General features: G+C 70.4%; 1 protein-coding gene across 2 annotated transcripts; it reads left to right on the top strand.

Moving 5' to 3' along the window:
• Nucleotides 1-1,150: 1,150 nt before the first annotated feature.
• FBXL19 (F-box and leucine rich repeat protein 19) lies at nt 1,151-18,915 on the top strand. Of its 2 annotated transcripts, none has more exons than XM_039534255.1 (12): nt 1,151-1,568; nt 4,906-5,110; nt 5,824-5,967; nt 8,398-8,484; nt 9,298-9,498; nt 9,874-9,906; nt 10,459-10,599; nt 11,295-12,007; nt 14,032-14,195; nt 14,335-14,496; nt 16,793-17,011; nt 18,648-18,915. In XM_039534255.1, exons 2-12 carry the CDS (start codon nt 4,937-4,939, stop codon nt 18,845-18,847), a joined length of 2,238 nt encoding a protein of 745 aa, XP_039390189.1. In that variant the 5' UTR covers nt 1,151-1,568; nt 4,906-4,936; the 3' UTR covers nt 18,848-18,915. The 2 variants fall into 2 exon arrangements, with proteins under 2 accessions (XP_039390189.1, XP_039390190.1); XM_039534256.1 differs by lacking the exon at nt 1,151-1,568 and adding an exon at nt 2,250-2,307.

The following is an 18,915-nucleotide window of genomic DNA, read 5'->3' as shown; positions in this document are numbered from 1 at the left end:
TAGTCCAAACATGCCCTCCTCCCCGGACATAAATGGGCTCAGTGGGGTGGGGAACTATAACTCCCATGAGGCAGCACGGGGGCCCACCCCCCACACCTCACCCCCAGCGCTGCCTTGACACTTTTGGTCCAAACTCTCTTTTCCCTCATAGGAAAACACCAGGGCGCGGAGGCAGTAAAATAAACTACATCTCCCATGAGGCAGCGCGAGAGCCCAGCCTCCCTGCGCCGCCATGACACTTGTAGTCCAAACATTCCCCCATTCCCCATAGACATGAACGCGCCTCACCGGAGAGGGTGGAAAACTACATCTCCCATGAGGCGTTGCGCGGGCCCGGCTTCCCTGCGCCGCCATGACCCTAGTAGTCCAAACATGCCAGTCCTTCCATTCGGAACGAACGCGGCCTGGTGGCCGGGGAACTACGAATCCCATGAGGCAGCGCGCGGGCCTGGGCTGGCTCCGGGCCGCCATGATGGGTTTTGTGTGTTTGCGGGGTTGAGAGGGGGAGGGGAGGGGGATGAGCCAGGCTGCAGGAGGGGGCAGCAGCAGCCGAAGCAGCAGAAGAGCAGCAGCCTTGGGGCCCAGCCCCCCCCCTCCCAGGAGCTGCACCCCTCCCCCGCTCTGCATTTTTAGGGGGGGGCTGGGACAGCCCCTCCCCCCCGCACGAGCCAGCCCGAGTGGGGGGAGGGGGAAACGAGGAAGGCAGCTTAGGCCCCGCCCCCATATGTGTGTGGGGGGCTTGGGGCAGCGCAGGACCCCCCAGGCTAGATCCCTAAATTAGGGGGGGCAGAGAGGGGCCTGAGCTCCCCCTCCTCAATTGGGGGGAGCCCACAGACTCCCCTGAGGGGTGGAGGCAGGATAGAAAGGGGCAAAGCCCCCCCTAAAAAGGGAGGGGAACCCCCTTATTGGTGGGGGGCAGCAGCTTGAGCAGCGGGGGGCGGGTCTGAGCCCTGTTGGGGGGGGGCTGCTCCCTAAGTGGGGGGAGGGGGCTTGGGAAGAGCAGGGGGCCTGCTCCCTATTGGGGTGGGGGGTTGCAAAGAGGGGGCCTTGCTTCTTACGGGGGGGCGGCTTGGAAAGAGAGGGGGGCGGCTGAGCCCTACTTGGGGTGGGTTGGAAAGGGGGGACCCTGATTCCTATTGGGGGGTTGGAAGGAGGAGGGGGGAACCTGGTTCCTCTTTGGGAGGGGTTGGGCAGCTCAGCTCCCCCCCTAAAAAGCCCAGGAAGTGCTGAGGATTTGGGGTGCCCCCCTGGGGGGTCTGGAGAGAGGGGGCGCACTTGGCATCGTCTCCCCTTCCTCCTCCAAGGACAAGAGAGCCGTGAAGGGTAAAGGGGGTGGGGGTCAGGTTGGGGTGGGGGGTCAGGCTGAGGCGAGGGGGGTGCCCCACTTTGCACCTCAGAGGCCGCCTCCGAGCCCCCCAACTCCCCCGCCCCCCCCCGCCGTAGGGCCGAAGGAAACAAAAGTCTGGGTTGGTTGCAGTTTCTTCCCCCCCCACCCCACACCACCACCCCCCCATGGAAGAGCCCGTGACCCACGGCGGATCCCACGCAGCCCCATGGCTACCCAGCAGGTAAGCGCCTCCCCCTCCCCTCGCAGGTCTCTGGGGGGCCCCCCACCCCCAAAACCCCAGAGCCACCCCAGGGATGGGTGGGTCGGTGCCTGCGAAGGGGCCAGGCCGCCGGGGCCAGCCGGGATTCCTGGTAAGTTTATTTGCCTCCGCTGAGATCTGGCTGGTTTCCCCAGACCCCCGGCTCTGCCCCCGGCCCGGCTGACTTTCGGGGGGGGGATCCCCGGGGCTGTGGGGTGCAGAGATGGGGGGAGGAGGGGGCAGGCTGGTTTCGGGAGCTGCCCCACCGCAGGCCCGGCAGGGAGCAGAGCCCTACAAGCATTGGGGGGGGGGCTGGAGATCGGAGCCAAAGCGGGGGGGCGGGGGCTGGGGCAATTGGGGCCCCCCCTCAGATCACCGGGCAGGAGGGGGCCCGGGGAGCCCCCTCCCCCTCTGCCAGGCCCCTTTGTTGTGGCGGGATTTACCCCCCCCCTTGCGGGCTGCATGCGGGGGCTGCGGACCGACGGGGGGCGGGATGCACAGGGGGGGGGCGTCGCCGGGCGATCTCGGGGGCAGCGGGGGCGACCCAGGAACCAAACTTTCCCTGCGCGATTTCCCGGGGAAGCAATAGCCGGTGGGGCCGCGCTGGCTTGTGTCTGGCTCAATCTGGCTCGTGTGTCAGCCCGGCCAGGGGGCCTGGGGGGGGCTGGCCCCGACCCCCGCCGGGCCAGGGGCGGGCCCCGGCCGCGGGATGCCGGGCCAGGTAGGTGGGGGGGCCCTGCCGGTGCCCCTCACTCCCGACCTGCAGCCCCCTGCCAGCCCCAGCCCTGCCGGTGCCCCCCACACCCGACCTGCCGCCCCCGCCTAGCCCCCCCCAGCCCTGCCGGTGCCCCTCACTCCCGACCTGCAGCCCCTGCCAGCCCCGCCCTGCCGGTGCCCCTCACTCCCGATCTGCAGCCCCTGCCAGCCCCCGCGCTGCCGGGGCCCCTCACTCCCGACCCGCAGCCCCTGCCAGCCCCGCCCTGCCCCCCTCCCCCGCCCTGCCGGTGCCCCTCACTCCCGCCCCGCAGCCCCTGCCCCCCAGCCCTGCCGGTGCCCCTCACTCCCGACCTGCAGCCCCTGCCAGCCCCTGCCCCCAGCCCTGCCGGTGCCCCTCACTCCCGACCTGCAGCCCCTGCCAGCCCCCAGCCCTGCCGGTGCCCCTCACTCCCGACCTGCAGCCCCTGCCAGCCCCCGCCCTGCCGGTGCCCCTCACTCCCGACCTGCAGCCCCTGCCAGCCCCCGCCCTGCCGGTGCCCCTCACTCCCGACCTGCAGCCCCTGCCAGCCCCAGCCCTGCCGGTGCCCCTCACTCCCTACCTGCAGCCCCCCCAGCCCTGCGACCTGCAGCCCCCCCCAGCCCTGCCGGTGCCCCTCACTCCCGACCTGCAGCCCCTGGGCTCCCCCCAGCCCTGCCGGTGCCCCTCACTCCCGACCTGCAGCCCCCCCCCCAGCCCTGCCCCCAGCCCTGCCGGTGCCCCTCACTCCCGACCTGCAGCCCCTGCCCCCAGCCCTGCCCGGTGCCCCTCACTCCTGACCTGCAGCCCCTGCCAGCCCCCAGCTCTGCCGGTGCCCCTCACTCCCGACCTGCAGCCCCTGCCAGCCCCCAGCCCTGCCGGTGCCCCTCACTCCCGACCCGCAGCCCCCTGCCAGCCCCCCCCCCAGCCCGGCCGGTGCCCCTCACTCCCGACCCGCAGCCCCTGGTAGCCCAGCCCTGGGCCCCTCCCCACCCCTGCTCTGCTGATAACAATTTCCTTATTCTATTTTCTTTGCTGATCACAGTAGAATGGGGGGCAGGGTTGGGGCTGTGGAGGGAAGCTGACAGTGGGGGTGGGGTTAAGGGGCATTGGGGGGGGTTCCTGGCAGGCCCAGAGGAGCTGTGGGCGGCCGAGGGGCGCGTAGCCGCTGGGGTATCTTGCTCTGGTCTGTCTGCCCAGGAACTCTCGATTTCAGTAGCTGCTTTCCAGCTGGGGTCAGGGGTTAGGGCAGGGGGGCTGGGAGCCCGGACTCCTGGGTTCTGTCCTGGCTCTGCCCAGACCCCCCCCACCCATGTTCCCAGGCAAGTTCCTGAATTTTTCTGGGCCTCAGTTTCCCCGTCTGTGTTAAAGGCAGGATTATCCCCCTTCCCCATGTCTGCTTAGACTGGGAGCTGGTGGGGGCAGGGTGTGTTTCTCACCGTGGGTCTGTGCAGCGCCTGGCGCGATGGGGTCCTGATCTCGGTCCCCTTGTGCCCCTCCCAAGACCTCCCTGAAATTGTGTTTGGTCTGGGACCGCAGTGGAACCATGCTGGTGGCTCATCTGCCGTCAGTAGGTTCCAGAGTCGACGCCCGTCGCTGCTCGGAGCCCGTGTCTCGGGCTCAGGCGTGCCCTGCCGCCCATCGCGTGGCAGGACTGGGGCCAGGCCTCCGCCTAATGGCCAGGGGGGATCGGGCGGGGGCCCTGGCTGCTGTGGTGACCTGTGGAACTCCCTGATGCTGTGCTGGAGTGTCAAATACAGGCCGATGAAACGTGTGACTGTCAGAGCCAGTGCTGGGCGGGCGGGAGACCGGGTTAGCTGGGCCTGTTGTAGGTGCCTGGGTGACAGAGGGATCCTGTAGGGTCGCCGTGCGGCTGTTCCCCAGCGGCCCCACCCCAGAGGCAGCTGCATCTTAGGGGTACGAGCTGGAGCCTTTAACTGTAGCGGTGTTTGGCCAGGGGAGATGCTGTGAGCTCCCAGCCCGTCACCTTTTGCAGACTGGGATGTTATAGGGGGGAAGTGGGGTCTAGTGATTAGAGTAGGAGGGGTGAGGACCCACTCTCCTCCCAGAGCTCGGGGGAGAACCCAGGAGTCCTGGCTCCCAGCACCCCCCCCCCGCTCTAACCATTAGACCTCACTCCCCTCCCACTAGAACGGGGGGGGGGGGGGGGCTGGGAGCCAGGACTCCTGGGTTCTATCCCAGCTCTGGGAGGGTTGGAATTTGAGGGCGCTAGAATGGGGGGGCTGGGAGCCAGGACTCCTGGGTTCTATCCCAGCTCTGGGAGGGTTGGGACTTGGGGGCGCTAGAATGGGGGGGCTGGGAGCCAGGACTCCTGGGTTCTATCCCAGCTCTGGGAGGGGAGTGGGGGCTGGTGGGTTAGAGCAGGGGTCTGGGAGCCAGGACTCCTGGGTTCTATCCCAGCTCTAGAGCAGGGGGTCTGGGGGCCAGGACTCCGTCACTTCCTGTGGGACTTTGTGCCGGGCTCTGTTCCTCAGTTTCCCCTCCCCGGGTGCTCCATGGGGAGTGTTTCGGGGCGTTCTGCGATCCCGCGGCTCCCCCTGACCCCCGGCGTCTCCCTGCCCCCAGCCTGCAGAGTAGCTGAAGCGGGAGGTAGCCAATGTCGTCCAGCAAAGGGGCGGGGGCTGGATCTCGCCGGCGCCGGACGCGCTGCCGTAAGTGCAAGGCCTGCCAGCGGACGGAGTGCGGCGAGTGCCACTTCTGCAAGGACATGAAGAAGTTCGGGGGCCCGGGGCGCATGAAGCAGTCCTGCCTCCAGAGGCAATGCACGGCGGTGAGCTGCGGGGGCGGGCGGGTGACCCAGCCCCGGGAGCCCGTCCCAGAGCCGGGGGGGGCCCGATAACCAGCCCCTGGAGCCCGTCACAGAGCCGGGGGGGGGCCCGATAACCAGCCCCTGGAGCCTGTCCCAGAGCCGGGGGGGGGAGACCCAGCCCCTGGAGCCCGTCACAGAGCCGGGGGCCGATAACCAGCCCCTGGAGCCGTCACAGAGCCCGGGAGACCCAGCCCCCGGAGCCCGTCACCGCGCCGGGGGGGGGCCCGATAACCAGCCCCTGGAGCCCGTCCCAGAGCCAGGGGGGGGGGAGACCCAGCCCCGGGAGCCCGTCACCGAGCCGGGGGCCCAGCCCCTGGAGCCCGTCACAGAGCCGGGGGACCCAGCCCCTGGAGCCGTTCCAGAGCCGGGGCGGGGCGGGTAACCAGCCCCTGGAGCCCGTCCCAGAGCCGGAGGGGGCGGGTAACCAGCCCCTGGAGCCAGTCCCAGAGCCGGGGCCCGGGTAACCAGCCTGCACAGCCCGCCCCAGAGGTGGCTGCATCACCGCGCTGTGGGAGGGATCCCCGATAACCGGCCCCTGCGCCCCACCCCAGAGGCAGCCGCATGGCAGCGCAGGGCAGGGTGCCCCAGGGGTCCCTGAGCTCTCTCTCGGGGGGGCCCCCGGCGGCAGGGCCGGCCGCTCAGCTGGCCCCCGCGCCTCTCCTTGCCGCCCGCAGCCCGTCCTGCCGCACACGGCCGTGTGCCTGCTCTGCGGCGAGGCCGGGAAGGAGGACACGGTGGAGGGGGAGGAGGAGAAGTTCAACCTGTCGCTCATGGAGTGCTCCATCTGCAACGAGATCGTCCACCCCGCCTGCCTCAAGGTGAGCGCCGGGCGCGGGGGGGGCTGGGAGCCAGGACGCCTGGGTTCTCTCCCCAGCTCTGGGAGGGGAGTGGGGCCTAGGGGTTAGAGCAGGGGGGCTGGGAGCCAGGACTCCTGGGTTCTCTCCCCAGCTCTGGGAGGGGAGTGGGGTCTAGGGGTTAGAGCAGGGGGGCTGGGAGCCAGGACTCCTGGGTTCTCTCCAGGCTCTGGGAGGGGAGTGGGGTCTAGGGGTTAGAGCAGGAGGGGCTGGGAGCCAGGACTCCTGGGTTCTCTCCCCAGCTCTGGGAGGGGAGTGGGGTCTAGGGGTTAGAGCAGAGGGGGCTGGGAGCCAGGACTCCTGGGTTCTCTCCTGGCTCTGGGAGGGGAGTGGGGTCTAGGGGTTAGAGCAGGGGGGCTGGGAGCCAGGACTCCTGGGTTCTCTCCCCGGCTCTGGGAGGGGAATGGGGTCTAGGGGTTAGAGCGGGGGGGCTGGGAGCCAGGACTCCTGGGTTCTCTCCCCAGCTCTGGGAGGGGAGTGGGGTCTAGGGGTTAGAGCAGGAGGGGCTGGGAGCCAGGACTCCTGGGTTCTCTCCCCAGCTCTGGGAGGAGTGGGGCCTAGGGGTGTGAGCTGGGGGGCTGGGAGCCAGGACTCCTGGGTTCTCTCCCCAGCTCTGGGAGGGGAGTGGGGTCTAGGGGTTAGAGCAGGGGGGCTGGGAGCCAGGACTCCTGGGTTCTCTCCAGGCTCTGGAAGGGGAGTGGGGTCTAGAGGTTAGAGGTGGGGCTGGGAGCCAGGACTCCTGGGTTCTCTCCGGGCTCTGGAAGGGGAGTGGGGTCTAGAGGTTAGAGGTGGGGCTGGGACCAGGACTCCTGGGTTCTCTCCTGGCTCAGGGAGGAGTGGGGTCTAGGGGTTAGAGCAGGGGCTGGGAGCCAGGACTCCTGGGTTCTCTCGGCTCTGGGAGGAATGGGGTCTAGGGGTTAGAGCGGGGCTGGGAGCCAGGACTCCTGGGTTCTCTCCCAGCTCTGGGAGGAGTGGGGTCTAGGGGTTAGAGCAGGAGGGGCTGGGAGCCAGGACTCCTGGGTTCTCTCCCAGCTCTGGGAGGAGTGGGGCCTAGGGGTTAGAGCAGGGGCTGGGAGCCAGGACTCCTGGGTTCTCTCCCAGCTCTGGGAGGAGTGGGGTCTAGGGGTTAGAGCAGGGGGCTGGGAGCCAGGACTCCTGGGTTCTCTCCAGGCTCTGGGAGGGGAGTGGGGTCTAGGGGTTAGAGAAGGGGGGCTGGGAGCCAGGACTCCTGGGTTCTCTCCCAGCTCTGGGAGGAGTGGGGTCTAGGGGTTAGAGCAGAGGGGGCTGGGAGCCAGGACTCCTGGGTTCTCTCCTGGCTCTGGGAGGGGAGTGGGGTCTAGGGGTTAGAGCAGGGGGGCTGGGAGCCAGGACTCCTGGGTTCTCTCCCCGGCTCTGGGAGGGGACTGGGGTCTAGGGGTTAGAGCGGGGGGGCTGGGAGCCAGGACTCCTGGGTTCTCTCCCCAGCTCTGGGAGGGGAGTGGGGTCTAGGGGTTAGAGCAGGAGGGGCTGGGAGCCAGGACTCCTGGGTTCTCTCCCCAGCTCTGGGAGGGGAGTGGTGTCTACGGGTTAGAGCAGGGGGGGCTGGGAGCCAGGACTCCTGGGTTCTCTCCAGGCTCTGGGAGGGGAGTGGGGTCTAGGGGTTAGAGTGGGGGGGCTGGGAGCCAGGACTCCTGGGTTCTCTCCTGGCTCTGGGAGGAGAGTGGGGACTAGGTCAGCGGCTCTCAACCTTTCCAGGCTCCTGCTCCCCTTTGCGGGGTCTGATTTGTCTCGCCTCCCCCCAAGTTGCACCTCACTTAACAATAACTTACTTACAAAACCAGACATCAAACTCTGCCGAGCGTCACAGGCGCTCGTATGGAAACCTTGCTGCCTCCCCTTCTCACCGTGTCATTATAAAGTAAATCAGCTGGGACAGAAATACGGGACTTGCGTTTCCGGGTGTAGCTTTCAGAGCTTCTTACGGAGCCTGGTGTAAAACTCAGTAAATATCTAGATGAGATGATGTGGCCCTGGAAGATCTCGGTGTGCCCTCAGGGGTACACATGCCCCTGGTTGAGAACCACTGGCCTAGTGGTGAGAGCAGGGGGGGCTGGGAGCCAGGACTCCTGGGTTCTCTCCCTGGCTCTGGGAGGGGAGTGGGGTCTTGGGGTTAGAGCAGGGGGGGCTGGGAGCCAGGACTCCTGGGTTCTCTCCCTGCTTCTGCCCAAGACTCCCTGGGTGACCTTGGACAAGTCACTGCCCGGCTCCGTGCCTCAGTTTGCCCGGCAGGGAAGTGGGGAGGACGCTCTGTGCTGTTGCCGTGGTGGGGGAGGGCGTCCGTGACCCCCCTCGCCGGCGAGGGGCTGAGTCGAGGCCGGGCTGGGTGGCTGAAGGTCTGTCTGTCCATCCACCCAGATGGGGAAGGCGGAAGCTGTGATTAACAATGAGATTCCCAACTGCTGGGAGTGCCCCAAATGCAAACGAGAAGGGAAATCCAACAAGGTACGTACCCGCCCGGCCCCCGGGGCGGGGGGGGGCTGGGAATGAGACCCAGGGCCTTTCCCCTCCAGGGGGCGCTGGACGGGCCTCAGGGCGGGGGGCTGGCTGGGTCGGGGCTGGAGATGGGACCGGGGCCTTTCCCCTCCGGGCGCGGGATGGGCCTCAGGGTGGGGGGTTGGGGGCTGGGAATGGGACCCGGGGCCTTTCACCTCCAGGGGGCGCTGGATGGGTCTCAGGGCGGGGGCTGGCTGGGTCGGGGCTGGAGATGGGACCGGGGCCTTCGCCTCCGGGGCGCTGGATGGGCCTCAGGGCGGGGGCTGGCTGGGTCGGGGGGGGCTGGAGATGGGACCCGGGTTCTTTCCCCTCCAGGGGGTGCGGGACGGGCCTCAGGGCGGGGGGCTGGGAATGAGACCCGGGGTCTTTCCCCTCCGGGGGGCGCTGGACGGGCCTCAGGGCGGGGGCTGGCTGGCTCGGGGGGGGCGGGAGATGGGACCCGGGGCCTTTCCCCTCCAGGGGGCGCTGGACGGGCCTCAGGGCGGGGGCTGGCTGGCTCGGGGGCTGGAGATGGGACCCGGGGCCTTTCCCCTCCGGGGGGCGCGGGACGGGCCTCAGGGCGGGGGGCTGGCTGGGGGGGGGGGGGCTGGACATGGGCCCCGGGGCCTTCCCCCTCCGGGGGGCGCGGGACGGGCCTCAGGGCGGGGGGCTCGCTCGGGGGTGGGGGCTGGAGATGGGCCCCGGGGCCTTTCCCCTCCGGGGCTCCTGCGGGTGGCGAGGGGCCGTGCCGGGGGAGGGGCACCCACCCGCTCTCGCCCCCAGGACTCGGGCGGCGACGGGGCCGGGAAGCGCCGGGCGGACAACGGCGAGGACGGGGTGCGCTGGAAGCTGACGGACGAACTGGCCCAGCACAAGAAGAAGCTGCTGCCGGCCCCGCCCCCCGCGGACGAGCCCCCCGCCAGCGCCCACAAGCGCAAGAAGGAGAAGGAGCTGCCGCCCCCCGACACGGGGCCCAAGAAGAAGGTCAGAGACCCCACTTCTCGGAACCGGGCAGAGAACCCAGGTGTCCTGGCTCCATCCCCCCCTGCCCCACAGCCGCTAGACCCCACTCCCCTCCCCGAACTGGGGAGAGAACCCAGGTGTCCTGGCTCCACCCTCCCCCGCCCCACAGCCGCTGGACCCCACTCCCCTCCCCGAACTGGGGAGAGAACCCAGGTGTCCTGGCCCCCAGCCCCCTCCGCTCTAACCACTAGACCCCACCCCCTCCCAGAACCCCGGAGTCCTGGCTCCCAGCCCCCCCTGCTCTAACCACTAGACCCCACTCCCCTCCCAGAGCCGGGCTAGAACCCAGGAGTCCTGGCTCTGTTAACTGTGTCTTTCTCTGACTGTCTTTTGCAGTTGAAAGGCGGGCGGGAAAAACACTTGAAGAAGGTGAGTGGCTCTGATCTTCCAGCTGCCCCGTTCTGTGCCCGGGAGGAGGGGAAGCCCCGTCCCGTTCCCTGCCTCCCCTCCCTGAGCCTGCCAGGCCCCCAGCCTGGGGGTGGGTCAGACCCAGCGCCCCCCAGAGGGGAAAGGCCCCGGATCCCGGTCCCCACCTCCCCTCCCCTCCCTGAGCCTGCCAGGCCCCCGGCCTGGGGGTGGGTCAGACCCAGCGCCCCCCAGAGGGGAAAGGCCCCGGATCCCGGTCCCCACCTCCCCTCCCCTCCCTGAGCCTGCCAGGCCCCCGGCCTGGGGGTGGGTCAGACCCAGCGCCCCCCAGAGGGGAAAGGCTCCGGGCCCCGGTTTCTTTTCCATCCCTGATATTGACGTATCTGCCAGTTATCCCTGGAGTCGCAGGTCGGGCTAGTCGGTGGCGGGCTCACTGGGCGCGCGTTGGGATCGGGGGGGGGCTGCCCAGCGCTGGGGTGTCCCGTGGGCCTCCCCCGAGGGGCGCAGTCCTGCTGGCCTCCCCGCTGAGACCTGCCCCGCTCGCTGCCCCCGCAGGCCTCCGAGCAGCCGTCGGAGGGGAGCAAGGTGCAGCCGCTGCCGAGCTGGGGCCGTGTGGGGAGCGGCGACTTGGAGGTGAAAGGGTCCATCTCCCACTCGACCATCCACCTGAGCCAGATCGGCCCCAGCGACCTGGAGGTGAGAGCAGACCGGAGCCCCCCCGGGGGCTGGATCGGGGCCGGCGCCCCCTAGAGGGGAGAGGCCGCATGTCCCATTCCCTGCCCCACTGAGCCAGCCAGTCCCCTGCCCTGTGCTTGGATGGGAGCCGGCGCCCCCTGGAGGGGAGAGGTCCCACGTCCCATTCCCTGCCCCACTGAGCCAGCCAATCCCCTGCCCCGGGGCTGGATCGGGGCCGGCGCCCCCTAGAGGGGAGAGGCCGCATGTCCCATTTCCTGCCCCACTGAGCCAGCCAATCCCCTGCCCTGGGGCTGGATCGGGGCCGGCGCCCCCTGGAGGGGAGAGGCCCCATGTCCCATTCCCTGCCCCCTGAGCCAGCCAGTCCCTGCCCTGGGGCCAGATCTGAGCCGGCGCCCCCTGGAGGGGGGAGGCCCCATGTCCCATTCCCTGCCCCACTGAGCCAGCCAATCCCCTGCCCCGGGGCTGGATCGGGGCCGGCGCCCCCTGGAGGGGAGAGGCCCCATGTCCCATTCCCTACCCCCTGAGCCAGCCAGTCCCTGCCCTGGGGCCGGATCGGAGCCGGCGCCCCCTGGAGGGGAGAGGCCCCATGTCCCATTCCCTACCCCCTGAGCCAGCCAGTCCCTGCCCTGGGGCCGGATCCGGCGCCCCCTGGAGGGGAAGGGTCCGTTTTCCATAATCCCCCTTCCCCCCCCCAGAAAACCAAGGCACCTCAGGGACCGCTGGAGCCTTCTGCCCAGTCGGACAAGTCTCACCAGCGGGAGAAGCTGGAGCGCTTCAAGCAGATGTGCCAGATGTTGGAGCGGGTGAAGAACAGCAGCAGCTCCAGCTCCAGCTCCGACTCGGACTCGGACACGGACTCGCGGGGCTCGGAGGGCTCCAGCGGGGGCGGGGGCTCCAGCCGGGCCGCCTCGCCCGCCTCCCGGGCCCAGCGCCTGGCCGCCCTGGGCTTCAGCGCCAGCGAGGAGGAGGACGAGGAGGACGAGGAGGAGGAGGAAGGCCGCAACGGGGGCTCGGAGGCGGCCCGCAACGGCAAGCAGCCCAAGGGGCCGCGGGCGAACTGTCAGGAGAAGGAGAACCACCACCGGGCCGCCAGCAGGGGGAGCGAGCGAGCCAAGCAGCAGGCCGGGGGCCGGAAGGGGGGCCGGCCGGCCGGGCAGACGGGCCTGCACATGGTGGCCCGGACTCAGTTCCTCCAGTGGCCCCTGGTGCCCTCGCCCCCCAAGCCCCTGCTGCAGTTGGAGCGGCACGTGGTGCGCCCGCCCCCCGACAGCCCCGAGCCGGACTCGCTGCCCCTGGACAGCGGCTCGGACCACGTCATGCAGCGCGACGTCTGGCTGGCCGTCTTCCAGCACCTCAGCTACCGCGAGCTCTGCGTCTGCATGCGGGTGTGTCGGACCTGGAGCCGCTGGTAAGCGCGGGCGGGTGCAGTGCCACGCCGGGGGGCTGCAATCCCCCCAGGCCTCTGTAGGGGGCGCTGTGGTGCTGGGAAGGGTGTTGAAGTACCTCACTGCGCCACTAGGGGGCGGGGTGGAGGCTGACAAGCTGTAGGAACCCTGTGCACCACTAGGGGGCGCTGGGCAATACGCAGGTCCCAAGTGCACCACTAGGGGGAGTGGGAGGGGGGCTGAGCAGGGGGCGCTCTCCCCTGGCAGCCGAGGCTGCCCCGATGCCTGAGGGCAGCACTAGGGGGCGCCGTGTTTGAGTGGCCGCTTTCCCGAGCCCTAACCGGAGTCTGGTGTGGGGCTGTCAGGGTTTGCAGCTGGGGATAAGAGTGGGGAAGGAGAGTGTCACTGAGGGCAGGGGAGGAGTGTGGGGCTGTGGGGGGGTCCCTGGGCACAGGGTGTAGAAGTCCCATGGGACAGCAGGTCTTGGGAGGGTGGGTCGGGGGGCTGTGGGTCCCATGGGGCGGGAGGTAGGGGACCCATGGGCAAGGTGTGGGGTGATAGGTCTCTGGGGGCAGGTTGGGGCTGTGGGTCCCTGGGGGCAGAGGTGGGGCTGCGGGTCCCATGGGCGGGATGTGGGGCGGTAGGTGCTGGGGGCTGGGGTCCCTGGGGCGGGATGTGGGGAAGTAGGTGCCGGGGCTGTGGGTCCCTGGGGCAGGGGTGGGGCTGCGGGCCCCAGGGGCGGGCGGTGGGGCGGTAGGGGCTGGGGGGCTGTGGGTCCCATGAGGCAGTAGGTGCCAGGGGCTGGGGTCCCTGGGGCGGGATGTGGGGCAGTAGGTGCCGGGGGCTGTGGGTCCCTGGGGGCAGGGGTGGGGCTGCGGGTCCCATGGGCGGGATGTGGGGTGGTAGGTGCTGGGGCTGGGGTCCCTGGGGCGGGGTGAGGCGGTAGGTGCCGGGGCTGTGGGTCCCTGGGGGCAGGGGTGGGGCTGCGGGTCCCATGGGCGGGATGTGGGGCAGTAGTTGCCGGGGCTGTGGGTCCTTGGGGGCAGGGGTGGGGCTGTGGGTCCCATGGGGCAGTAGGTGCCGGGGGGCTGGGGGTCCCTGGGGCGGGGGGTGAGGCGGTAGGTGCCGGGATGGAGGGGGGGGTCCCTGGGGTGCTGCTGGCTGCGGAGGGTGCAATGGTCTCTCTGGCCACACGGGGGAGCTGCAGGGTCGCGCTTTGCTGCCTGGGAACGAGGGCGGGGCCGGGTTACTGTACCGTATTGACTGTATTAGCGTACTGGCAGGAAACCGGTGCCTTTACCGTATTGATTGTATTAAAGATGGTGACACCTGTTGCCCTCACCGTATTGCCTGTATAAGTGCGGCCCTGCTTGAGTCCTGGGATGCGTGTCCAATGCTTGCGGCTGAGTGGCGGCCAAGACATGGAAAGTCCCAGCAAAATATTAACGGCCCTTTATTAACGACGGTAATTGGAAGAGCCGGGGAAGAGCGGCGTATTTCAGAGACGTTGGCTGGAACAAGTATTATGTGATGCCGGCTGAGCTATCTTTTTGATAATCAGACATCTTGCTGCACCTATATTACAGTCATTAACGCGGGGGGGGGGCTGAGAGAGGGAGCCCCCGGGGGGGGCCACAGCCAGGGTTCCCGGCTGACAGAATTAGGGGTTGACAATATCGCAAATCAAGTAGGGCCTTATATACCAGCATAGTGGGGAGAAGCTGGTAACCCTACCGTATTGATCGTATTAGAGGAGGCCTCGGCTGGTGCTATTACCGTATTGATTGTATTAAAGGAGGTAGGGCTGGTGCTATTTCTGTCACTGAATTAATACAATTTTACCGGATTCAGAGGAGGCAGCGGCGGCTGGCAGGTGCTATTACCGTATTGATTGTATTAGTGCTCTGGGTGGAAGCTGTGCTAGATGGGATGACGGTAGGTACCGTGTTGATCGCATTAGGGCATAGGTGGGATGCTGGTACTGCTACCGTACTGACTGTAGTAGTGGTGCTCTCTAAGTTTCTCCACCCGCCCCACCCCCCCGCAGGTGCTGTGATAAGCGCCTCTGGACCCGCATCGACCTGAGCCGCCGGAAATCGATCACCCCGTCTATGCTGAGCGGCATCATCCGCCGGCAGCCGGCCAGCCTCGACCTCAGCTGGACCAACATCTCCAAGAAGCAGCTCATGTGGCTCATCAATAGGCTACAGGGTAGGGGGCGCTGCTGGGAGCCAGGACTCCTGGGTTCTTTCCCCAGCTCCGGGAGGGGAGTGGGGCCTGGTGGGGAAATGGGAGCCAGGTGCTCCTGGGTTCTCTCCCTGACACGGCACCTCTCTGCTGCCCGCTGCAGGCCTGCGGGAGCTGGTCCTTACAGGCTGCTCGTGGTGCTCCGTCTCGGCGCTGAGCACCGCCAGCTTCCCCTCGCTGCGGCTGCTCGACCTGCGCTGGATCGAGGACGTCAAGGACTCGCACCTCCGGGAGCTGCTGCTGCCACCCACGGACAGCAAGCCAGGTGGGTGCTAGGGGGGGCCGTGCCCCAGTGCGGCACCAGGGGGCGGTGTGCCGCAGAGCTCAGGGGTTCGCGGGGGCGCTGTTCCCCAGTGCGGCACCAGGGGGCGGTGTGCCGCAGAGCTCAGGGGTTCGCGGGGGCGCTGTTCCCCAGTGCGGCACCAGGGGGCGGTGTGCCGCAGAGCTCAGGGGTTCGCGGGGGCGCTGTTCCCCAATGCGGCACCAGGGGGCGGTGTGCCGCAGAGCTCAGGGGTTCGCGGGGGCACCGTGCCTCAGTGCGGCACCAGGGGGCGGTGGGCCGCAGAGCTCAGGGGTTCGCGGGGGCGCCGTGCCCCAGTGCGGCACCAGGGGGCGGTGTGCCGCAGAGCTCAGGGGTTCGCGGGGGGGCTGTTCCCCAGTGCGGCACCAGGGGGCGGTGGGCCGCAGAGCTCAGGGGTTCGCGGGTGCCGTTCCCCAGTGCGGCACCAGGGGGCGGTGGGCTGCAGAGCTCAGGGGTTCGCGGTGCGGCACCAGGGGGCGGTGTGCCGCAGAGCTCAGGGGTTCGCGGGGGCGCTGTTCCCCGGTGCGGCACCAGGGGGCGGTGGGCCGCAGAGCTCAGGGGTTCGCGGGGGCGCTGTTCCCCGGTGCGGCACCAGGGGGCGGTGTGCCGCAGAGCTCAGGGGTTCGCGGGGGCGCCGTTCCCCAGTGCGGCACCAGGGGGCGGTGTGCCGCAGAGCTCAGGGGTTCGCGGGGGGGCTGTGCCCCAGTGCGGCACCAGGGGGCGGTGGGCCGCAGAGCTCAGGGGTTCGCGGGGGCGCTGTTCCCCAATGCGGCACCAGGGGGCGGTGTGCCGCAGAGATCAGGGGTTCGCAGGCGCTGTTCCCCAGTGCGGCACCAGGGGGCGGTGTGCGGCAGAGCTCGGGGGTTCGGGGGGGCGCCGTGCCCCAGTGCGGCACCAGGGGGCGGTGTGCCGCAGAGCTCAGGGGTTCGCGGGGGGGCCGTTCCCCAGTGCGGCACCAGGGGGCGGTGGGCCGCAGAGCTCAGGGGTTCGCGGGGGCGCCGTTCCCCAGTGCGGCACCAGGGGGCGGTGGGCCGCAGAGCTCAGGGGTTCGCGGGGGCGCTGTTCCCCAGTGCGGCACCAGGGGGCGGTGGGCCGCAGAGCTCAGGGGTTCGCGGGGGCGCTGTTCCCCGGTGCGGCACCAGGGGGCGGTGTGCTGCAGAGCTCAGGGGTTCACGGGGGCGCCGTTCCCCAGTGCGGCACCAGGGGGCGGTGGGCCGCAGAGTTCAGGGGTTCGCGGGGGCGCCGTGCCCCAGTGCGGCACCAGGGGGCGGTGTGCCGCAGAGCTCAGGGGTTCGCGGGGGCGCTGTTCCCCGGTGCGGCACCGGGGGGCGCCGTGCTGCAGAGCTCAGGGGTTCGCGGGGGCGCGGTTCCCCAGTGCGGCACCAGGGGGCGGCGGGCAGCAGAGCTCAGGGGTTCGCGGGGCGCTGTTCCCGGTGCGGCACCAGGGGCGCCGTGCCGCAGAGCTCAGGGGTTCGCGGCGCCGTTCCCAGTGCGGCACCAGGGGCGGGGGGCCGCCGAGCTCAGGGGTTTGCGGGGGCGCTGTTCCCCAGTGCGGCACCAGGGGGCGGTGGGCCGCAGAGCTCAGGGGTTCGCGGGGGCGCCGTTCCCCAATGCGGCACCAGGGGGCGGTGTGCCGCAGAGCTCAGGGGTTCGCGGGGGCGCCGTTCCCGCTGCGGCACCAGGGCGGTGGGCCGCAGAGCTCAGGGGTTCGCGGGGCCGTTCCCGCTGCGGCACCAGGGGCGGTGTGCCGCAGAGCTCAGGGGTTCGCGGGGCCGTTCCCCGCTGCGGCACCAGGGGGCGGTGGGCCGCAGAGCTCAGGGGTTCGCGGGGGGGCCGTTCCCCAGTGCGGCACCAGGGGGCGGTGGGCCGCAGAGCTCAGGGGTTCGCGGGGGCGCTGTTCCCCAGTGCGGCACCAGGGGGCGGTGTGCTGCAGAGCTCAGGGGTTCGCGGGGGCGCTGTTCCCCAGTGCGGCACCAGGGGGCAGTGTGCCGCAGAGCTCAGGGGTTCGCGGGGGGCTGTTCCCCAGTGCGGCACCAGGGGGCGGTGTGCTGCAGAGCTCAGGGGTTCGCGGGTGCTGTGCCCCAGTGCGGCACCAGGGGGCGGTGTGCCGCAGAGCTCAGGGGTTCGCGGGGGCGCCGTTCCCCAGTGCGGCACCGGGGGGCGGTGGGCCGCAGAGCTCAGGGGTTCGCGGGAGCTGTTCCCCAGTGCGGCACCGGGGGGCGCCGTGCTGCAGGGAGCCGACCTGTCGCTGCTCCCCCAGGTCAGACCGAGGGCCGGGGCCGGCTGCAGAACGTCTCCGAGCTGCGTCTGTCGGGGCTGGACATCACCGACTCCTCCCTGCGCCTCGTCGTCCGCCACACGCCCCAGCTCGCCAAGCTGGACCTGAGCCACTGCAACCACGTGGGTGACCAGTCCGTCAACCTGCTGACCGCTGCTAACTCGCCCCTTCGCGACAGCCTCGCCGAGATCAACCTCTCCGGTGAGCACCGGGGCCTCGCGCCCGGCCCTGCACGCCCGGCTCTGCCAGGGGCCTCGCGCCCGGCCCTGCCCCCCCGGCTCTGCCAGGGGCCTCGCGCCCGGCCCTGCCCCCAGCTCTGCCAGGGCCTCACTGCCAGCCCGGCCCTGCCCCCCCACCTCTGCCAGGGGCCTCGCTCCCGACCCGCGGCCACTGCCAGCCCGGCCCGGGCAGCCCCAGCTCTGCCAGGGGCCTCGCTCCCGACCCTGCCAGCCCGGCCCTGCATGCCCAGCTCTGCCAGGGGCCTCGCTCCCGACCCGCAGCCCCTGCCAGCCCAGCCCTGACCCACCCAGCTCTGCCAGGGGCCCTCACTCCCGACCCGCAGCCCCTGCCAGCCCGGCCCTGCACCCCAGCTCTGCCAGGGCCTCGCTCCCGACCCGCGGCCCCTGCCAGCCCGGCTCTGCCCCCAGCTCTGCCAGGGCCTCGCTCCCGACCCGCAGCCCCTGCCAGCCCGGCCCTGCACCCCAGCTCTGCCAGGGGCCTCGCTCCCGACCCGCAGCCCCTGCCAGCCCGGCCCTGCACCCCCAGCTCTGCCAGGGGCCTCGCTCCCGACCCGCGGCCCCTGCCAGCCCAGCCCTGCACCCCCAGCTCGGCCCGGGGCCTCGCTCCCGACCCGCGGCCACTGCCAGCCCGGCCCTGCCCCCCCAGCTCTGCCAGGGGCCTCACTGCCAGCCCGGCTCTGCACCCCCCCAGCTCTGCCGGTGCCCCTCACTCCCGACCCGCGGCCCCTGCCAGCCCGGCCCTGCCCCACCCAGCTCTGCCAGGGGCCCTCACTCCCGACCCGCAGCCCCTGCCAGCCCAGCCCTGCCGGGGCCCCTCACTCCCGACCCGCAGCCCCTGCTAGCCCATCCCAGGACTGTCTGACAGACACACGTACTATTACGGAGTTAATTGGATCAGGCGCCCCCTAGAGGCCAAGGCCCCGGGTCTCATCCCCCGCCTGCCCTGTGACCGGACGGGAGCCGGCGCCCCCTAGAGGCCAAGGCCCCGGGTCTCATTCCCCGCCTGCCCTGTGACCGGTCGGGAGCCGGCGCCCCCTAGAGGCCAAGGCCCCGGGTCTCATTCCCCATCTGCCCTGTGACCGGTCGGGAGCCGGCGCCCCCTAGAGGGCAAAGCCCCGGGTCTCATCCCCCGCCTGCCCTGTGACCGGTCGGGAGCCGGCGCCCCCTAGAGGGCAAAGCCCCGGGTCTCATCCCCCGCCTGCCCTGTGACCGGACGGGAGCCGGCGCCCCTAGAGGCAAAGCCCGGGTCTCATCCCCCGCCTGCCCTGTGACCGGTCGGGAGCCGGCGCCCCCTAGAGGGCAAAGCCCCGGGTCTCATCCCCCGCCTGCCCTGTGACCGGACGGGAGCCGGCGCCCCCTAGAGGCCAAGGCCCCGGGTCTCATTCCCCACCTGCCCTGTGACCGGACGGGAGCCGGCGCCCCCTAGAGGCCAAGGCCCCGGGTCTCATTCCCCGCCTGCCCTGTGACCGGATGGGAGCCGGCGCCCCCTAGAGGCCAAGGCCCCGGGTCTCATTCCCCACCTGCCCTGTGACCGGACGGGAGCCGGCGCCCCCTAGAGGCCAAGGCCCCGGGTCTCATCCCCCCTCTCTGCCCCGCAGGGTGTAACCGCCTGACGGACCAGTGTCTGCCTCTCTTCCGACGCTGCCCGCGCCTCTCCCGCATCGATCTGCGCTCCTGCCGCCACGTCACCCCCGAGGGCTGCGCCCGCTTCTGCGAGGACTCGGGGCCCCCGGCCCCCCCGCCTGCCGGGCCGCCCTTCCGCTGCCCCGAGGAGAAATTGCTGATCAAAGACAGCTAATAGCCGGGCGGGGCCAGGCTGCGCCAGAGACTTGAAGAGACCTTTTACTAAAGCCATGCACTGAATCT

The sequence above is a fragment of the Mauremys reevesii genome, linkage group 4 (assembly GCF_016161935.1).
Source record: "Mauremys reevesii isolate NIE-2019 linkage group 4, ASM1616193v1, whole genome shotgun sequence".
In the NCBI taxonomy this organism is placed as follows: Eukaryota; Metazoa; Chordata; order Testudines; family Geoemydidae; genus Mauremys; species Mauremys reevesii.
This window is presented reverse-complemented; position numbering and strand designations above follow the sequence as displayed.

Coding starts and splice junctions, on each gene's coding strand:
- FBXL19 (XM_039534255.1), top strand. CDS start 4,937: ATGTCGTCCAGCAAAGGGGCGGGGGCTGGATCTCGCCGGCGCCGGACG. Junction 8,485..9,297: donor GAGAAGGGAAATCCAACAAG/GTACGTACCCGC, acceptor TCTCGCCCCCAG/GACTCGGGCGGCGACGGGGC. Junction 14,497..16,792: donor ACCCACGGACAGCAAGCCAG/GTGGGTGCTAGG, acceptor CTGCTCCCCCAG/GTCAGACCGAGGGCCGGGGC.